Below are 20,795 nucleotides of genomic sequence, written 5' to 3' on the forward strand. Positions count from 1 at the left end.
ATTCTTTTTTTTTTAAATTTATTTATTATTATTATTATACTTTAAGTTCTAGGGTACATGTGCATAACGTGCAGGTTTGTTACATATGTATACTTGTGCCATGTTGCTGTGCTGCACCCATCAACTCGTCATTTACATCAGGTATAACTCCCAATGCAATCCCTCCCCCCTCCCCCCTCCCCATGATAGGCCCTGGTGTGTGATGTTCCCCTTCCCGAGTCCAAGTGATCTCATTGTTCAGTTCCCACCTATGAGTGAGAACATGCGGTGTTTGGTTTTCTGTTCTTGTGATAGTTTGCTAAGAATGATGGTTTCCAGCTGCATCCATGTCCCTACAAAGGACACAAACTCATCCTTTTTTATGGCTGCATAGTATTCCATGGTGTATATGTGCCACATTTTCTTAATTCAGTCTGTCACTGATGGACATTTGGGTTGATTCCAAGTCTTTGCCATTGTGAATAGTGCCGCAATAAACATACGTGTGCATGTGTCTTTATAGCAGCATGATTTATAATCCTTTGGGTATATACCCAGTAATGGGATGGCTGGGTCATATGGTACTTCTAGTTCTAGATCCTTGAGGAATCGCCATACTGTTTTCCATAATGGTTGAACTAGTTTACAGTCCCACCAACAGTGTAAAAGTGTTCCTATTTCTCCACATCCTCTCCAGCACCTGTTGTTTCCTGACTTTTTAATGATCGCCATTCTAACTGGTGTGAGATGGTATCTCATTGTGGTTTTGATTTGCATTTCTCTGATGGCCAGTGATGATGAGCATTTTTTCATGTGTCTGTTGGCTGTATGAATGTCTTCTTTTGAGAAATGTCTGTTCATATCCTTTGCCCACTTTTTGATGGGGTTGTTTGTTTTTTTCTTGTAAATTTGTTTGAGTTCTTTGTAGGTTCTGGATATTAGCCCTTTGTCAGATGAGTAGATTGCAAAAATTTTCTCCCATTCTGTAGGTTGCCTGTTCACTCTGATGGTAGTTTGTTTTGCTGTGCAGAAGCTCTTTAGTTTAATGAGATCCCATTTGTCAATTTTGGCTTTTGCTGCCGTTGCTTTTGGTGTTTTAGACGTGAAGTCTTTGCCCATGCCTATGTCCTGAATGGTACTACCCAGGTTTTCCTCTAGGGTTTTTATGGTATTAGGTCTAACATTTAAGTCTCTAATCCATCTTGAATTAATTTTCGTATAAGGAGTAAGGAAAGGATCCAGTTTCAGCTTTCTACTTATGGCTAGCCAATTTTCCCAGCACCATTTATTAAATAGGGAATCCTTTCCCCATTTCTTGTGTCTCTCAGGTTTGTCAAAGATCAGATGGCTGTAGATGTGTGGTATTATTTCTGAGGACCCTGTTCTGTTCCACTGGTCTATATCTCTGTTTTGGTACCAGTACCATGCTGTTTTGGTTACTGTAGCCTTGTAGTATAGTTTGAAGTCAGGTAGCGTGATGCCTCCAGCTTTGTTCTTTTGACTTAGGATTGTCTTGGAGATGCGGGCTCTTTTTTGGTTCCATATGAACTTTAAAGCAGTTTTTTCCAATTCTGTGAAGAAACTCGTTGGTAGCTTGATGGGGATGGCATTGAATCTATAAGTTACCTTGGGCAGTATAGCCATTTTCACGATATTGATTCTTCCTATCCATGAGCATGGTATGTTCTTCCATTTGTTTGTGTCCTCTTTTATTTCACTGAGCAGTGGTTTGTAGTTCTCCTTGAAGAGGTCCTTTATATCCCTTGTAAGTTGGATTCCTAGGTATTTTATTCTCTTTGAAGCAATTGTGAATGGAAGTTCATTCATGATTTGGCTCACTGTTTGTCTGTTACTGGTGTATACGAATGCTTGTGATTTTTGCACATTAATTTTGTATCCTGAGACTTTGCTGAAGTTGCTTATCAGCTTAAGGAGATTTTGGGCTGAGACAATGGGGTTTTCTAAATATACAATCATGTCATCTGCAAACAGGGACAATTTGACTTCTTCTTTTCCTAACTGAATACCCTTGATTTCTTTCTCTTGCCTGATTGCCCTAGCAGAACTTCCAACACTATGTTGAATAGGAGTGGTGAGAGAGGGCATCCCTGTCTTGTGCCAGTTTTCAAAGGGAATTTTTCCAGTTTTTGCCCATTCAGTATGATATTGGCTGTGGGTTTGTCATAGATAGCTCTTATTATTTTGAGGTACGTTCCATCAATACTGAATTTAATGAGCGTTTTTAGCATGAAGGGCTGTTGAATTTTGTCAAAAGCCTTTTCTGCATCTATTGAGATAATCATGTGGTTCTTGTCTTTGGTTCTGTTTATATGCTGGATTATGTTTATTGATTTGCGAATGTTGAACCAGCCTTGCATCCCAGGGATGAAGCCCACTTGATCATGGTGGATAAGCTTTTTGATGTGCTGCTGACTCCGGTTTGCCAGTATTTTATTGAGGATTTTTGCATTGATGTTCATCAGGGATATTGGTCTAAAATTCTCTTTTTTTGTTGTGTCTCTGCCAGGCTTTGGTATCAGGATGATGTTGGCCTCATAAAATGAGTTAGGGAGGATTCCCTCTTTTTCTATTGATTGGAATAGTTTCAGAAGGAATGGTACCAGCTCCTCCTTGTACCTCTGGTAGAATTCAGCTGTGAATCCATCTGGTCCTGGACTTTTTTTAGTTGGTAGGCTATTAATTATTGCCTCAATTTCAGAGCCTGCTATTGGTCTATTCAGGGATTCAACTTCTTCCTGGTTTAGTCTTGGAAGAGTGTAAGTGTCCAGGAAATTATCCATTTATTCTAGATTTTCTAGTTTATTTGCGTAGAGGTGTTTATAGTATTCTCTGATGGTGGTTTGTATTTCTGTGGGGTCGGTGGTGATATCCCCTTTATCATTTTTTATTGTGTCTATTTGATTCTTCTCTCTTTTCTTCTTTATTAGTCTTGCTAGCGGTCTGTCAATTTTGTTGATCTTTTCAAAAAACCAACTCCTGGATTCATTGATTTTTTGGAGGGTTTTTTGTGTCTCTATCTCCTTCAGTTCTGCTCTGATCTTAGTTATTTCTTGCCTTCTGCTAGCTTTTGAATGTGTTTGCTCTTGCTTCTCTAGTTCTTTTAATTGTGATGTTAGAGTGTCAATTTTAGATCTTTCCTGCTTTCTCTTGTGGGCATTTAGTGCTATAAATTTCCCTCTACACACTGCTTTAAATGTGTCCCAGAGATTCTGGTATGTTGTATCTTTGTTCTCATTGGTTTCAAAGAACATCTTTATTTCTGCCTTCATTTTGTTATGTACCTAGTAGTCATTCAGGAGCAGGTTGTTCAGTTCCCATGTAGTTGAGCGGTTTTGATTGAGTTTCTTAGTCCTGAGTTCTAGTTTGATTGCACTGTGGTCTGAGAGACAGTTTGTTATAATTTCTGTTCTTGTACATTTGCTGAGGAGTGCTTTACTTCCAATTATGTGGTCAATTTTGGAATAAGTGCGATGTGGTGCTGAGAAGAATGTATATTCTGTTGATTTGAGGTGGAGAGTTCTGTAGATGTCTATTAGGTCTGCTTGCTGCAGAGATGAGTTCAATTCCTGGATATCCTTGTTAACTTTCTGTCTCGTTGATCTGTCTAATGTTGACAGTGGAGTGTTGAAGTCTCCCATTATTATTGTATGGGAGTCTAAGTCTCTTTGTAAGTCTCTAAGGACTTGCTTTATGAATCTGGGTGCTCCTGTATTGGGTGCATATATATTTAGGATAGTTAGCTCTTCCTGTTGAATTGATCCTTTTACCATTATGTAATGGCCTTCTTTGTCTCTTTTGATCTTTGATGGTTTAAAGTCTGTTTTATCAGAGACTAGTATTGCAACCCCTGCTTTTTTTTGTTCTCCATTTGCTTGGTAAATCTTCCTCCATCCCTTTATTTTGAGCCTATGTATGTCTCTGCGTGTGAGATGGGTCTCCTGAATACAGCAGACTGATGGGTCTTGACTCTTTATCCAGTTTGCCAGTCTGTGTCTTTTAATTGGAGCATTTAGTACATTTACATTTAAGGTTAATATTGTTATGTGTGAACTTGATCCTGCCATTATGATATTAACTGGTTATTTTGCTCGTTAGTTGATGCAGTTTCTTCCTAGCCTAAATGGTCTTTACATTTTGGCATGTTTTTGCAATGGCTGGTACCGGTTGTTCCTTTCCATGTTTAGTGCTTCCTTCAGGGTCTCTTGTAAGGCAGGCCTAGTGGTGACAAAATCTCTAAGCATTTGCTTATCTGTAAAGGATTTTATTTCTCCTTCACTTATGAAACTTAGTTTGGCTGGATATGAAATTCTGGGTTTAAAATTCTTTTCTTTAAGAATGTTGAATATTGGCCCCCACTCTCTTCTGGCTTGTAGAGTTTCTGCCGAGAGATCTGCTGTCAGTCTGATGGGCTTCCCTTTGTGGGTAACCCGACCTTTCTCTCTGGCTGTCCTTAAGATTTTTTCCTTCATTTCAACTTTGGTGAATCTGGCAATTATGTGTCTTGGAGTTGCTCTTCTCGAGGAGTATCCTTGTGGCGTTCTCTGTATTTCCTGGATTTGAATGTTGGCCTGCCCTACTAGGTTGGGGAAGTTCTCCTGGATGATATCCTGAAGAGTGTTTTCCAACTTGGTTCCATTTTCCCCCTCACTTTCAGGCACATCAATCAGACGTAGATTTGGTCTTTTTACATAATCCCATACTTCATGCAGGCTTTGTTCATTTCTTTTTCTTCTTTTTTCTTTTGGTTTCTCTTCTCGCTTCATTTCGTTCATTTGATCCTCAATCGCTGATACTCTTTCTTCCAGTTGATCGAGTCGGTTACTGAAGCTTGTGCATTTGTCACGTATTTCTCGTGTCATGGTTTTCATCTCTTTCATTTCGTTTATGACCTTCTCTGCATTAATTACTCTAGCCATCAATTCTTCCACTTTTTTTTCAAGATTTTTAGTTTCTTTGTACTGGGTACGTAATTCCTCCTTTAGCTCTGAGAAATTTGATGGACTGAAGCCTTCTTCTCTCATCTTGTCAAAGTCATTCTCCGTCAAGCTTTGATCCGTTGCTGGCGATGAGCTGCGCTCCTTTGCCGGGGGAGATGTGCTCTTATTTTTTGAATTTCCAGCTTTTCTGCCCTGCTTTTTCCCCATCTTTGTGGTTTTATCTGCCTCTGGTCTTTGATGATGATGGTGACGTAGTGATGGGGTTTTGGTGTAGGTGTCCTTCCTGTTTGATAGTTTTCCTTCTAACAGTCAGGGCCCTCAGCTGTAGGTCTGTTGGAGATTGCTTGAGGTCCACTCCAGACCTTGTTTGCCTGGGGTCAGCAGCAGAGGCTGCAGAAGATAGAATATTGCTGAACAGCGAGTGTACCTGTCTGATTCTTGCTTTGGAGGCTTCCTCTCAGGGGTCTACTCCACCCTGTGAGGTGTGGGGTGTCAGACTGCCCCTAGTGGGGGATGTCTCCCAGTTAGGCTACTCAGGGGTCAGGGACCCACTTGAGCAGGCAGTCTGTCCCTTCTCACATCTCAACCTCCGTGTTGGGAGATCCACTGCTCTCTTCAAAGCTGTCAGACAGAGTCGTTTGCGTCTGCAGAGGTTTCTGCTGCTTTCGTTGTTGTTTACTGTGCCCTGTCCCCAGAGGTGGAGTCTACAGAGACAGGCAGGTTTCCTTGAGCTGCTGTGAGCTCCACCCAGTTCGAACTTCCCAGCGGCTTTGTTTACCTACTTAAGCCTCAGCAATGGCGGGCGCCCCTCCCCCAGCCTCGCTGCTGCCTTGCCGCGAGATCGCAGACTGCTGTGCTAGCAATGAGGGAGGCTCCGTGGGTGTGGGACCCTCCCGGCCAGGTGTGGGATATAATCTCCTGGTGTGCCTGTTTGCTTAAAGCGCAGTATTGGGGTGGGAGTTACCCGATTTTCCAGGTGTTGTGTGTCTCAGTTCCCCTGGCTAGGAAAAGGGATTCCCTTTCCCCTTGCGCTTCCCAGGGGAGGCGATGCCTCGCCCTGCTTCAGCTCTCACTGGTCGGGCTGCAGCAGCCGACCAGCACCGATTGTCCGGCACTCCCTAGTGAGATGAACCCAGTACCTCAGTTGAAAATGCAGAAATCACTGGTCTTCTGTGTCGCTCGCGCTGGGAGTTGGAGACTGGAGCTGTTCCTATTCGGCCATCTTGCTCCGCCCCTCCCATAATACCAATTCTATACAAAGCTTTACAGTAAATTGAAGAGGGCAGAATATTTCCCAATTAATTCTATGAGGCCCTGATATGTAAACTAGACAAAACCAGTATGAGAAAAGGCAACGAGAGATAAATATTTCTTGTGAACATAGATTTAATATTTTAAAAATTAGTAAATCCAATTTAACAGTATATACATAGGTAATACATCTTAGCCAAGTAGAATTTATCCAGGAATGGAAGATTCTTACGATATTTGAAATATTAATCAATGTAATTTACTATGCTAACAAACTAAATGAGAAAACCATGTGATCATCTCAATAAATGCAGAAAAAACATTTGGCAAAATCCGGTATCTATTACTGATAAAATCTCTCAAGAAACTAGGGATAAAAGAGAAATTCATCAACCCAATAATATCTGAGAATCTGTAGCTAGCATCACACTTTACTGAGAATAACTGAATGATTTCCCTCTAAGATTAGAAACAAGACAAGGATGTCTGTTCTCACTATTTTTATTCAACATTTTATTGGAGGCTGTAGCTCATGCGATAATGCAAGAAAAGAAATACAAAGCATCAATATTGGTAAGGAAGAATTAAAAGTCTTTATTTGCAGAAGACACAATCGTCCATGTAGAAGATTTAATGCAATCCACAAAAGAGCTCCTACAAATAATAAATAAATTTGACAAGGTTGCAGGATACAGAGTCCATATACAAAAATTAATGGTTTTCCATATTTAGCAATAAATAACTGAAAATTAAAATTAAAATTTCATTGACAGTAGCACAAAACATATACTGTATTTGGTATTGCATATGACCAAACAGATGCAGGGTCTATATACTGAAAACTACAAAACTGCAGAGTAATTAAAGAAGATCTAAATAAATTAAGAGGTACACCTTGTTTATGGGCTGGAAAACTCAATATTGTTAAGCTATCAATTATTTCCAAATTGATCTATAAATTCAAGCAATCCCCATCAAAACCATAGCAGGTTTTTTCTTTGGGTAGAAACCGACAAGCTGATTCTAAAATTGATATAGAAATTCAAAGTATCCAGAATGACAAAAAAAGAAAAACAAACTGAAAGGGCTAGTAAATCCTGACACCAAGATGTATTATAAAGTCTCAGTAACCAGCACAGTGGTTTTGGCATCAAGACAGACAGACAGATAAATAGAATAAAGTAGGGAGTGTAGATACAGACCCACACATAAGTGAACTACTGATTTTTGACCAAGGTGCAAAGCCAAGTCAGCAGAGACAAGATAGTGTTTTCCACAAATTGTCCTGGAACAAATGGATATTCACATGCAGGAAAATGAACTTCAGTCCACACCTCCCACTATATCCACAAATTATCTCAAACTGGATCATAGATGTAAGTGTAAAACCGAAAACCTTAATTTCTAGTGGAAAACCTAAGTTGTAGTAGAATAGGTAGAAAAATAGTTCAAGTGAAGATGTGGCTACTGTACTTCATTAGACTCTTTGTAGAACTTGGCTGTCAACTTGGCTGTTTTTCTCTTCTTTTTATGACAACATTTAATGAATGCTGCAACAGTTTAACTCTCCTGACTAGTATCGCATTAGTGTTAATGTAAAATCCTAGGCATGGTGTATTTCTTACACACAACCCGAATTAACTCTGCGCCATTTTTAGCCTGCCTTTGCAGTCCTAGATTGAAATATTCTGAACTAAATGATACGAAGTGACCCAAGACAGACACTGGCTGTGTTTCTACCAAGCCATGTAGAAAACGGAGGGCAAAGAACAGTCTGTCAGACCACTGCTACAATCCTCCATGGCATGCTGACAAGCTGTTTTAAGATATCCAGAATTTAAATATGATGGTAGGAGAGAAAGGTGAGGTTTTGCAGAAATACTCAGAGGGTCCTGGAAGTGAGGTACCCGCTATGGTCTTGCTGAGGCTCAGCCCAGGCTTGTCATACAATTTTCTGCCAAAGTGACATTCTCTACGGAGATGGCCTTAGGACTGTCCTTGTTTTACTGAAGATGGCATTCCTTGTCTTCTACATAATGACTTTCCCTGAATTTGGGAATTAAACCATAATGGAGTCTCGCTCTGTTGCCCTGGCTGGAGTGCAGTGGCGTGATCTTGGCTCACTGCAACCTCCGCCTCCTGGGTTCAAGCGATTCTGCTGCCTCAGCTTCCTGAGTAGCTGGGATTACAGGTGCCCGCCAGCACACCTGGCTAATTTTTATATTTTTAGTAGAGACAGGGTTTCACTGTGTTGCCCAAGCTGGTCTTGAACTCCTGACCTCAGGTGATCCGTCTGCCTCGGCCTCCCAAAGTGCTGAGATTACAGGTGTGAGCTGCCGTGCCCGGCCTTGATTTTAATTTATTTCACAGTGGTTTGGAGATACGGAAACACTTCTCTGTACGGAGACACAGATGCGCTCGTAGTTTCAGGGACAGTGTCTTCAGCTGAGATAAATTTGTAAAGCCTCGTTATCAATAGTGATGCACAGTCATACATTTGCATCACGCGATGTGCATATTTATTTTGCATTGTTTGGTTTTTCATCAAGGAACTCAAATAGGAAGAAAACAGACTGTGAAATAAAACTTAGGTTTGAAATTAATTTTAAAATTATTCATGAAGAGGAAGTCCTACAGTAATCAGGCAAGATAAAGAAATAAAGACTACCCCAATTGGAAAAGAGGAAGTCAAACTATGTCTGTTTGCCACTGATAGGATCTTATACCTAGAAAACTCTAGACTCCTCCAAGACTCCTAGATTTGATAAATGAATTCAGTAAAGTCTCAGGTTACAAAATCAAGGTACACAAATCAGTAGCACTGCTATACACTAACAGTGACCAAGCCAAGAATCAAATCAAGAACTCAATCCCTTTCACAATAGCTACCAAAAAACAAAATACCTAGGGATATACTTAACCAGGGAGTTGAAAGATGTCTAAAAGGAGAACTACAAAACACTACTGAAAGAAATCATAGATGACGCAAACAAGTGGAAACGTGCTCATAGATTGGAAGAATCAGTATCACAAAAATGACCATATTGCCCAAAGTAACTTACAGATTCAATGCAATTCCTATCAAAATACCAATATCATTTTTCACGGAATTAGAAAAACCAATCTTGAAATTCATATGGAACCAAAAAAGAGCCTGAATAGCCAAAGCAATCCTAAACAAAAATAACAAATCTAGAGGCATCACATCACTCAACTTCAAATTATACTAAAAGGCTATAGTAACCAAAACAGCATGGTACTGGTATAAAAGTAGACACACAGAGCAGTGGAACAGAATTGAGAACGCAGACATAAAGCCAAATACTTACAACCAACTGATCTTCAACAAAGTATACAAAAACATAAACTGGGTAAAGGACACTCTATTCAATAAATGATGCTGGGAAACTGGCTAGCCACATGTAGAAAAATGAAACTGGATCCCCATATCTCACGATATACAAAATAACTCAAGATGAATTAAAGACTTAAATCTAAGACTTGAAACCATAAAAATTCTAGAAGAAAACCTATGAAAAACTCCTCTGGACATTGACCTAAGCAAAGAATTTAGGACAAAGACGCCAAAAACAAATGCTGCAGAAACAAAAATAAATGGGATCTAATTAAACTGAAAAGCTAATCAGGCCGGGCATGGTGGCTCGCACCTGTAATCCCAGCACTTTGGGAGGCCAAGGTGGGAGGATCACTTGAGGTCAGGAGTTAGAGACCAGCCTGGCCAACATGGTGAAATCCTATCTGTACTAAAAATAAAAAAAATTAGCTGGGCGTGGTGGTGCATGCCTGTAATCCCAGCTACTCGGGAGGCTAAAGCAGGAGAATCACTTGAACCAGGGAGGCAGAGGTTGCAGTGAGCCGAGGTCACACCACTGCACTCCAGCTTGGGTGACGAAGAGAGACTCTGTCTCAAAAAACAAACAACAAGAAGGAAATAACCATCAAAGTAAACAGAGAACCTACAGAATGGGAGAAAATATTTGCAAACTATGAATCTGACAAAGGACTAATATCCAGAATCTACAAGAAACTCAAATTAGCAAGAAAAAAAAACCAAATAATCTCAATAAAAAGTAGGCAAATGACATGAGTAGACATTTTTCAAAAGAAGATATGCAACTGGCCAAGAAACATATGAAAAAATGCTGAACATCACTAATCATCAGGGAAATAAAAATTAAAAGAATGAGATATCATCTTACTACATTCAGAATGGCCATTATGGCCATTATTAAAAAGTCAAAAAACAATAGATGTTGGCACAGATGTGGTAAAAAGGGAACGCTTATACACTGCTGGTTTGAATGTAAATTAATACGACCCCTAATGAAAATACTGTGGAGATTTCTCAATGAACTAAAAGTGTATCTACCATTCAATCCAGCAATCCAGCCACGGGTATCTACCCAAAGGAAAAGAAGTCATTATATCAAAAAGACACCGGCACACTTAGGTTTATCACAGCACAGTTCACAACTGCAGATACATGGACTCAACCTAAATGCCCATCAATAGATAAGTGGATAAAGAAAATTTGAGATGTGTATGTGTGTGTATATATATATATATGCGTGTATACACACCCCCCACACGCCATAGAATACTGTTCAGCCATAAAAAAGAATGAAATAATTTCTTTTGCAGCAAATTGGATGGAACTGGAGGCCATTATTCTAAGCAAAGTAACTCAGAAATGGAAAAGCAAATACCACATGTTCTCACTTACAAGTGGGAGCTAAGTTGTGGGTATGCAAAGGCATACACTGGTAACGACAACATTGGAGACTAGGAAGAGCGGAGGTTGGGAGGGGGTGACGGATGAAAAACTACATATTATGTACCATGTCCACTACTCCGGTGATGGGCGCACTAAAATCCCAGACTTCACCAGTATACAATTTATCCATGTAACCGAAAACTACTTGTACCCCTAAAGCTAATGAAAAAAAATTAACAAATAAATTGAATACTTATGTAGTTCGGAGGAATAATAAATCAGTACTAGAGTTTGGAACAGTAAAGAAGTCACATCTGAAAACTTGTCCACATTTTCTGAGTATTATGCAGAAATGACGGGAAGTTGTGAGGAAAGTTCTTGCCACCTACCGTTGCTGCATCAGGCTCAGGTCTCCCAGGTCTCTTGGGATGACTCTCTGTTGGTGGAATTTCCAGCACGGTTTGGGTAGGTAGGGAGGACCTCCAGGATCCGCCACATGGACAACCACTTATTCCCCAGCCGCAAGCCTCCCTTGGGTAAGCATGAATTGGCCTGGCTGTAACATCCACGTGCACCAACCCACTGCACTTTCAGCTCCTAACAAGCTGACGGGATAAAGTTTTACTTTGCTGGTTACATTTGCTCCTTTATGCCTGTTCTACAGAGACTCACCATGGTGAACAAAACTATTCAACTATCTTTAAAATGATGCCTGAAAAGTCTCTTGAGGGAAGCGTGCCCCTATGCTTCTGAGTGGCATCTTTCTAAGAAGACAGGTTTCCCTTCATGCCCCACGTTGTGCACTTGGATGCTTTTTATACTTTTCCCACCATACCGTGCGCTGGGCTTGCTGGGACGTTCTTCCCGTTTTCCCACCATACCGTGTGTGCTGGGGTGTTCTTCATGCTTTCTCACAGTGCTGTGTGTGCTGGGGCATGCTTCACGTTTTCCCATCATGCCTTGCATGCTGGGACGTTCTTTCCGTTTTCTCACCATGCTGGGCATGCTGGGGCGTTCTTCAGGCTTTCCTGCCATATTGTGCGTGCTGGGACGTTATAATTATGTTTTGCCACCATGCCGTGCGTGCTGGGGCATTTTTCACGTTTTCCAACCATGCCATGCTTGCTGGGGAGTTCTTCAGGCTTTCCCTGCCTTACTGTGCGTGCTGGGACGTTCTTTACGTTTTCCCATCATGCCGTGCATGCTGCCACGTTTTTCCTGTTTTCCCACCATCCTGTGTGTGCCGGGACGTTTTTCACGTTTTCCCACCATGCTGTGCGGGCTGGGGTGTTCTTCAGGCTTTTCCTGCCATACTGTGCGTACTGGGACGTTCTTTATGTTTTCCCAACATTCTGTGTGTGCTGGGATGTTTTTCACGTTTTCCCACCATGCTGTGCGGGCTGGGGTGTTCTTCCGGCTTTCTCTGCCATACTGTGCATGCTGGGACATTCTTTATGTTTTCCCATCATGCTGTGCGTGCTGGGACATTCTTTTCATTTTCCCACTATGCTGTGTGTGCTGGAAGCTTCTTCATATTTTCCCACCATGCCATGCATGCTGGGGCATTTTTCATGTGTTCCTGCCATGTTGCATGTGCTGTGAAGTTCTCTGGCTCCTCCCCCACTGCTGTTTTTCCCCCACTCCGTTGGGTGATAACTTACACAGTGTCTCTCTCTTGTGGGCCTCGTTCTGCGTCTCTGGCCCCCTCTGAATTTCCTTTGCAGGTTTTGTTTTTTGGTTTGTGTGTTTCCACACACCTCTTCAATATCTGTGGACTCAGGGGTCTTCGTTTTTGACCTTTTTCTCCTCTCAGGTCAGCGTTGGCTAGCAGAGCTCGTCCCCTCTGTGGCTTGCTCTGTTTCCAGCCTGCTGGGAGCCATGTCTCTGCCAGAGGCTCTTCCTTTAGACCGTGTGTGCCAGGTCCCCTGCACCAGTGCTTGATGGAGCCCTTACAAGCAGCGAGACCTGCACCCCCCATCTGCCTGTTATACCCATTCCTGCGGTGCTGGTTCCCCTCCTTACTGAGCGTCTAGACAGGATTATATTTTCAAATTACACCATGCATATTTTACTAAAATATTCAATAGATTCAGTTAAACACTTCGTAAGAAGTTTTTCTTTTTTTTTTAGTTTTTCACATGCAAGAATTCAAGAAATTATTTTAGCGTGAGCCCCTCCCTTAACAACCTAATGAGCCATTCTGACTTGTCACAGAGCTAGCCTGAAGCGTCATTCCTAGAAAATGATATTGGTGGGCCCGAAGTCCCACAGGCGTGTCCCCTTAAATATATGTAGATTATGAATCTTTGAATGTTCTAATCTGATTGGAGGTTCCTCTTTTGGTTGGTTTACATGCCTAATATGTGGCTATTTAATCCATCAAATGAGGAAAAATTAAGAAGAAAATAACTGAGTGGAGCCCATAACAAAACAATGCAAAGCAGAAGTGGCACCTTGAAGCAGAAAGAACGCATTTAGGTGCTGAATTGATGTGAGTGTGCTGGTGGGTGGTTTTGTTACTGGGAACACAAAGGAGGAGAGTCTAGGACGTTACAGAGGCATGTAAAAGCAGCAGGGCGGCCCAGATACCTGCACCTAATAAGCTTAGCTCAAACATCTGCATCCCGCTGCACACTGCATCTGCCTGTTTCCTAAAATGATCGGTTTGGATTTTTCCCTTATCATTGCTGTTACTTGATGAATCCATCCATCACAAGTCTAGCAGCAACCAAAGGCTTCACTCAGTGCTGTGTCATTTTGCTGTGGACGCACACCCAGGACCTCCTTAGTTTTTTTTTTTTCTTTTATGTACTCATCACTTTTTTCTCCAATTGCCTGAACATTTCAAATGGGGCAAAACTTTATAGTTATTATGTTCTAAAGGGACCAAGAATTAATCAGGATATAGGTACTTCTGTCTTCTTGGGACATTTTCTCTAAAAAATACTAACAATTGCATTTCGTGACCCAGCTAGTGTATAAATATATTAGCACTATATTTTAAATCATTTTCTCTGACTCAACGGTTCATTTTTTTTTTTTTTTTGCTTCTGAGTTTAGAAGAATTTAAAACAGTTTCATAAGCCCCTGAAAGTATCGTGGACCTTTTTCAGGTATCTGGGGTATGAATTACAGAGATAAACACAAAATTCAATGTAATACCCCCATTGAAGAACTATCAGAAAAGTGGTGCATTCTTCTGTATGATCACCCAAAGCATTCCACGAGTCCCGCCTCTGTGTGGTTTCCCTGCTATCTGTCGAGGAATTAGCTTATACAACTCCGTCTGTCATTTGTAATGCTGTTTGCAAGGACAACCATTGGATGTACCGGTAACTGCAAGGGATTAAGCGTTTCAGATTATTATATATTGGCAAGCTCTAAACTTTGACACAACTTCATTGATAATGGCCTCTAGTTGTGTTGTATCTTTAACAATGTTGAAAGTGATTTCACCTATTTTCTAAAAGTGAGAGAAAAATACATACATTTTAAGAAGGAACAATTAATATAGTTTAAATCACTCAAACCCAGACCTTTGGAAGGTGATTTTCCAAACTCCTGTTGTGGGATCCTCACTAATGTTCCGTGTGACTTGTCACCCCTCTACCTGTGTAAGAGACTCCCATGGCCCCCAAGGCAGAGCCGGACTGCCTGTTGTCCCTTCCACCCTGCCGCCTGTCGCTCCCCATGGTCGTGCATTGTCACTGTGCCTCTGACCCCCTCTGTGCACATGTGATCCATGGACGCTACAGAAAAGACCTTGAGTTCTTGCCAGATAGCCAGCTTCATGGGGATAGGAGCCTCATCTGTCCTGCTGGGGGCTCAGGAGGTGCCTGCACAGATGTGCTGAAGGTATAAAAGCACAATGTCAGTGAAAGAACAGAACCAACCAATGACGATGCTGACTTATTCCAGGACAGATCAACCTAGTGGGGATTTTGCCCAACTGTAAAGATACCCTCAGTGGCCGGCCATGTGCAGAGCCCCAGGCAGGCAAAGCTGGGAAGGAGAGGTTCCTGCCTGGATCCCTGCTGCTGGTCCCCATGCTCTGAGTGATCCCAGCCCTGATGGGCCCTGGGTGCCCTGCGAAGGGCTCTGCTCTCCAGCCGCGAGGACTCTTTCAAACCAATGGAGTGAGATGTGTAAAAATTCAACTTACCTTTAAATGGGCAAATATTGTCAGACTGTTTAGTGTTTTGTCCCATTCGGTCTTTTTTCACCCTATCTTGGGGAAGGCATCAATCTAGTGGTGAAGACGGACTGAGCCAAGGTTCAGTTAGATGTGGTAGCCTGTTTCTGTTTCTCCCTATGACAGCTTGTCATTTGTGTAAGAATTGGTTTTTGGCTTTTGACATGAAAGAAACAAACCTTAACAATTTTCAAAATCATGGTGAGGAATCCGTGGTGTTCCTTGGGCTTTGTGTTGGGCTCCAGGACCTCTGCCTAAGGTCCTGGAACTCCTGGTGAGCCCCTTCCCTCCTGGGCTCTGGCCCTCCCTGGACTCTGACTCGGGGAGCTGCTGCCTGCGCAGAGGAAAGGCCCGTCGCCATTCCATTTCCCCTTGTCTATTTCCAGGGCCTGGACTTTGCCGGATTCACTGCACACATGTTCCTTGGGATTTGCCTTGTTCTCCTGGTCTCCTTTCCACTCCTCAGACTGCTTTACTGGAACAGAAAGCTTTATAACAAGGAGCCCAGTGAGATTGTTGGTGAGTACAGGTGCCTCTCATGTAGGCTCAGATTTCATTACCATGATATTGTTTGTTTACCAGGGGAAGTTCTTATCAGGAAGTACCTGTCGATGGGTTGCTGGATGCTCAGTATCAGTGATCTCCATGTCCACCTCCTCGTATACACTGTGTTTTCAGGGCTCTGTCATGAGCTGTGCCTCTTCAGTTTTCTGTGAAGTGTACTGTGCTAAAATGTGGGGAGTTATGGCCACCATGTACAACTCACATGTCATAGCCTCCTAAAGCCATGTGTGTGTGGTACAAACGCACTCACATAGACTGTAGTGCTGTAATAGTGTATCATAGCCTGAGTGCTAAATATGACTGCAAATACAGCAACGTAACCCGGCACAGGAGGTGATGTGCCCTGTCAATCAAGAGCACATGCTAGGCTGGGCGCGGTGGCGCACACCTGTAATCCCAGCACTTTGGGAGGCCGAGCGGGGCGGATCACCTGAATCAGGTCAGGAGTTTGAGTCCAGCTTGGCCAACATGGTGAAACCCCGTCTGTACTAAAAATATAGAAATTAGCTGGGCATGGTGGCACACGCCTGTAATCCCAGCTACTCGGGAGGCTGAGGCAGGAGAATTGCCTGAACCCAGGAGGTGGAGGTTGCAGTGAGCCGAGATTGTGCCATTGCGCTCCAGCCTGGGTGACAGAGTGAGACTCCGTCTCAAAAACAAACAAACAAACAAACAAATAAACAGCAGATGCTGAGCACCAGCCAGCAGGATGAGGGCTTAGGGCCATCTTACCATTTTGCACTTTCATCACTTAAACACTTTAGTAGATATTTTACTGAGATCATTACTGACTAGAATGTATTAGGAACAATAGATTATTTGGGAAACAGCCAGCCTTGCCTTGGTGAGCTCCCGAATGTGGGTGCCGTGTAGGTTGCCTGGGTAACAGGGGCATCAGGTGACCAGCGCTCGGCAGATGCAGGCGCTCTTCTTCTTCTTCAGGGGTTTTTAGAGCTCACGGATTGTATGTTGATCTCTCCCAGCCTCTGTGATTCCGCTGGCCTGTGTTTTACGGGATCTCAGTTTGTCTTTGTTCTGGATAAGACAGCCCGGTTCCATTTCCACACGGACGGCTGGAGGCCCTGACATGGTCCTGCCATACTCCAGTTCCTCCGATGCTGACTGTCCAAGACACATCTGTGTGACTTTCATGTTATTCAGAATTTGAGTGTTTAAAAAATCTCATCAAGAAAATATTGTTTCGTGTGCCTCCTCAGGATTCATCTGACAAAACAAGATTGTTCTTGGGAATGTCTAGTCATCTTACCTGAGGCCAGGACCTAGTTCAACTCGTAACAACTAGCTAGAGGTGTTTAGAATGTTTTATAATCAACTAATATATGCACAGTAAGATAAATTAATATATAGGTTTCATTTTCTGATGAAAATGTTAGAACCGAGGGAGAGCAAAGGAGACTGTGATCGCGATGGGTAATTGTCCTGTCTCTTGGAGCTTGCGTGTGCACAGCTGTGCCTTCGTGGAGCGCTCAGCTGTCATCCTGCCCAACTGTGCCAGCCTCTCCCAACCTCCCTGGTGATCACAGCGTCTAATCTTGAGAAGAATTTGGGATACACAGATTTAGATACTTAGAAAATAAATCTCTGTAATCAATTCCTCACCGTTCCTGAGTAGGGAACAGAGAAAAGCTCCAAGGGAAGTGGGGAGGGATGGTTGGGAGTGCGCACACCTGGTGAAGCTGGAGCCGTGCGGCAGTGCTGAGACTGGCAGTGCGGACTGGGGTGATTGCTCTGCGCCACTGCTGGGCCTAGAGGGCTCCACATTTGGAGTCCTTGGTAAAACTGCAGATTCCTAAGCCCCACTCAACAGATCTGAGTTTAGCAGGCCTGTGGTAGCTACAGAGCAGTGTCAGAACAGGCTTGGTTTTGTTGCAGGGAAAAAGGAACCCTGAAATCGCAGTGACTTCCAGAACTGTGTTTTCTTCCTCTTGTTGGCTTTGTCCCCCTCGCCTCCTCCCCAGTGGCCTGGCAGGGGCCCTGATCATCATCTGTTCTTAGAGTCCTGAGCGGCTGGCCTTGAAGGCAGAGAGAATAGCATGGGCCCACTCTGCCATCGAGTGACACAGGCAGGCTCCACCCAGTCACAAGGGACCAGGCCAGGCCAGCCTACCAGGTGCTCAGAATGGGAGAGAGCGTGACATACGTGGTGAAAGGAACAGTAATCACCAGCGCCTGTCCCTCTGATCACCAAATATTCAGCTCCTGCTGCTTCTTGCTAGTACTTTGTTAGCATTTTGCATTTGTGTACATTAGGGATCTTGATGTGGTTTCCTGTCTTGTAATGTCTTTTGTTGTTGTCCTCATAGGAGGAATACAGAAATATTTCGTCATCTTCAAGTTTTTGGAAGAATTTCTGTAGAATTGCTATTACTTTTTTCTTAAATGTTTATTTGGACATTTATAGGCCTGGATGTTTTTGTGGGAAGGTTTTTAACTACAAATTCAAATCCCTTAATATACATACAGGGATGGCTATTCAAGTAATCTGTTTCTCCTTGAGTGATTCTGGTAGTTGGTGTATTTCGAGGAATTTGTCCATTTAATCTAAGTTGTTGAATATATTGTTATAAAATTGTTCATAATATTCTTTCATTTTCCTTTTAAGGGCTATCAAATGTTTGATAATGTCATATCTCTCATCTCTGATGTTGTAGTTTGTCTTTCTCTTTTTGGTTGGTTTATCAATTTTATTGATCTCAAAGAACCAGCTTTTGATTATATAGATTTTTCTCTACAGTTTTTTTTCTCTTTTAATAATGTCTACTGTGCTCTTTATTATTTTTTTTCTGCTTACTTTTGGGCTTACTTATTTTTCTTTCACTAGTTTCTAAAACTAGAGGCTAAGGTTATTGATTTCATATGCCTCTTATTTTCTATTATAGGCATTTAGTGCTCTAAATTTCCTTCTAACTGTTACTTTAGTGACCTCTCACTAATTTATTAAATATTTCATTTTCATTCAGTTCAAATTATCTTTTTATTTATTTATTTATGTTTTGAGACAGAGTCTCGCTCTGTCGCCCAGGCTGGAGTGCAGTGGCTGGATCTCGGCTCACTGCAAGCTCTGCCTCCTGGATTTACGACATTCTCCTGCCTCAGCCTCCCGAGTAGCTGGGACTACAGGCGCCCGCCACCTCGCCCGGCTAGTTTTTTTGTATTTTTTAGTAGAAACGGGGTTTCACCGTGTTAGCTAGGATGATCTCGATCTCCTGACCTCGTGATCTGCCCACATCCGCCTCCCAAAGTGCTGGGATTACAGGCTTGAGCCACTACACCCGGCCCAAATTATCTTATAATTCATCTTTTTATTTCTTCTTTGATCCTTGGATAATTTAGATGGTTTATTTACCTTCCAAGTATTTGGGAAAGTTTTTGCAGTTACCTAATTTAGTTCCAGTATAGTAAGAGAATGCATTTCATAAATCTTGAAGCCTTTAAATTTTATTGAGACCTGTATGGCTATAGAATGTGGTCTACCTTTGAAACCGTTCTGTGTGTACTAGAAATGAAAGTGTATTCTGCTCTTGTTGGGAGGAATGTTCAATGATGTCAATTATGTAGCTTAAGTCAGATTGGCTGATGATGTTATTCAAGTATTCTACATCCCTGCTGATTTTCTATCTACTTGTTTTATTAATTATTGAGAGATGGATACAGACGTGTCTAAGGGTGATTATAGATTTGTTTATTTCTCTTTGTAATTCTATCATTTTGCTTTATGCATTTTAAAAGTTTACTATTAGGGCACATAAATATTTAGGATTGTTCTTTCATATTGATGAATTAACACCTTTATTATTATAAAAACAATCTTCATGATCCGTATTAATATTCTTTGCTCTGAAATATACTTTGTTGTTGATATAACAATTTCATTTTTCTCTTGACTAGTGTTAGTGTGGTATATCTTTTTCCATCTTTTTACTTTTAACTTATGTATGTCTTTAAAGTACAGTTCTTGTAAGCAGCATATATTTGCATCTTGCTTTTTTACCTACTCTGATAGTCTGTCTCTTAGACATTTATGTTTAATGTGCTTAGTGATGTGATTGAAGTGTAACATATTATTGTTTTATATTTGTGCTTCTTTATTACTATTCTCTTCATTTATGCCTTCTTTTGAATTAATTATTTAAATATATTCTATATTTTCTCCTCTTTTGGTTGTTACTTTTTTGGGCTTTAATTCTGTTTTATGATTTTAGTGACTATTATACCACTAACTTTAAGCGATATTATACTACCTAGCATACAGTAGATGAACTTAACACTAGTATAGTTCCATTTCTGTCTTTCTGGCCTAGGCTTCTTCTCCTGAGATTCCTAGCTCTGAGCTCCTACTCTAGGCTTCCCTGGAAGCCATCACCTCCTGTGTGAGACCGCATCCACACGGCACTTTCTTTGCCTGTTTGAAACATGTATGTGGCCACTCTTAAGTAATACCATCAGAAGTTGGTTGAGAAGCTCAGAAAGGTAGAGGCTGATAGGTAAGAGATGGGATATCTGACAATGTCTCCTAGTAAGAGGCTAGAGTGGCAAAGACAAAGAGTTGAAACTTCTATGGCAGAATCAGCACAATGGTCCTTTGGGGTTTTGAGTCTTCTCTGAAGATCTTTGACATCTTTAGCTCTATTCTGGAGGCCACAGGGAACTACTGGTTATTTGAAAGGAGGAATTTATCTATCTGTCATCTATTTATCTATCTATAATCTGTCATCTAATCTAGGAAATGATAGATCTAGGAAGATAATAGCTAGATATCAGTTATCTTCTTATCATCTAGGAAGGTGATAGATTTATTTTATTATTTTAATTAATTATTTAAAAAGTAATTATTTTTATTTATTTTATTTTTTAATTACACTTTAAGTTCTGTGGTACATTTGCAGAACATGCAGGTTTGTTACATAGGTATACATGTGCCATGGTGGTTTGCTGCACCCATCAGCCTGTCATCTACGTTAGGTATTTCTCCGAATGCTCCTACTGCTATCCCTCCCCTAGTCTCCCACCCACTGACAGGCCCCGGTATGTGATGTTCCCCTCCCTGTGTCCATGTGTTCTCATTGTTCCACTCCCACTCATGAGTGAGAACATG

At 41.7% G+C, this 20,795-nt stretch overlaps 1 protein-coding gene across 2 annotated transcripts in view; it reads left to right on the forward strand.

The window, feature by feature from the left end:
* The window catches only part of OCA2 (OCA2 melanosomal transmembrane protein), a 346,597-nt gene that overhangs the window by 123,894 nt on the left and 201,908 nt on the right, over positions 1–20,795 (forward strand). For both annotated transcript variants that reach the window (XM_003900679.3, XM_017960451.3), the window contains one exon: positions 15,502–15,634. In XM_003900679.3, coding sequence (XP_003900728.2) covers positions 15,502–15,634 — 133 coding nt within the window. The remainder of the gene's footprint in view (positions 1–15,501; positions 15,635–20,795) is intronic.

Source organism: Papio anubis, chromosome 7 (assembly GCF_008728515.1).
Source record: "Papio anubis isolate 15944 chromosome 7, Panubis1.0, whole genome shotgun sequence".
Lineage (NCBI taxonomy): Eukaryota > Metazoa > Chordata > Mammalia > Primates > Cercopithecidae > Papio > Papio anubis.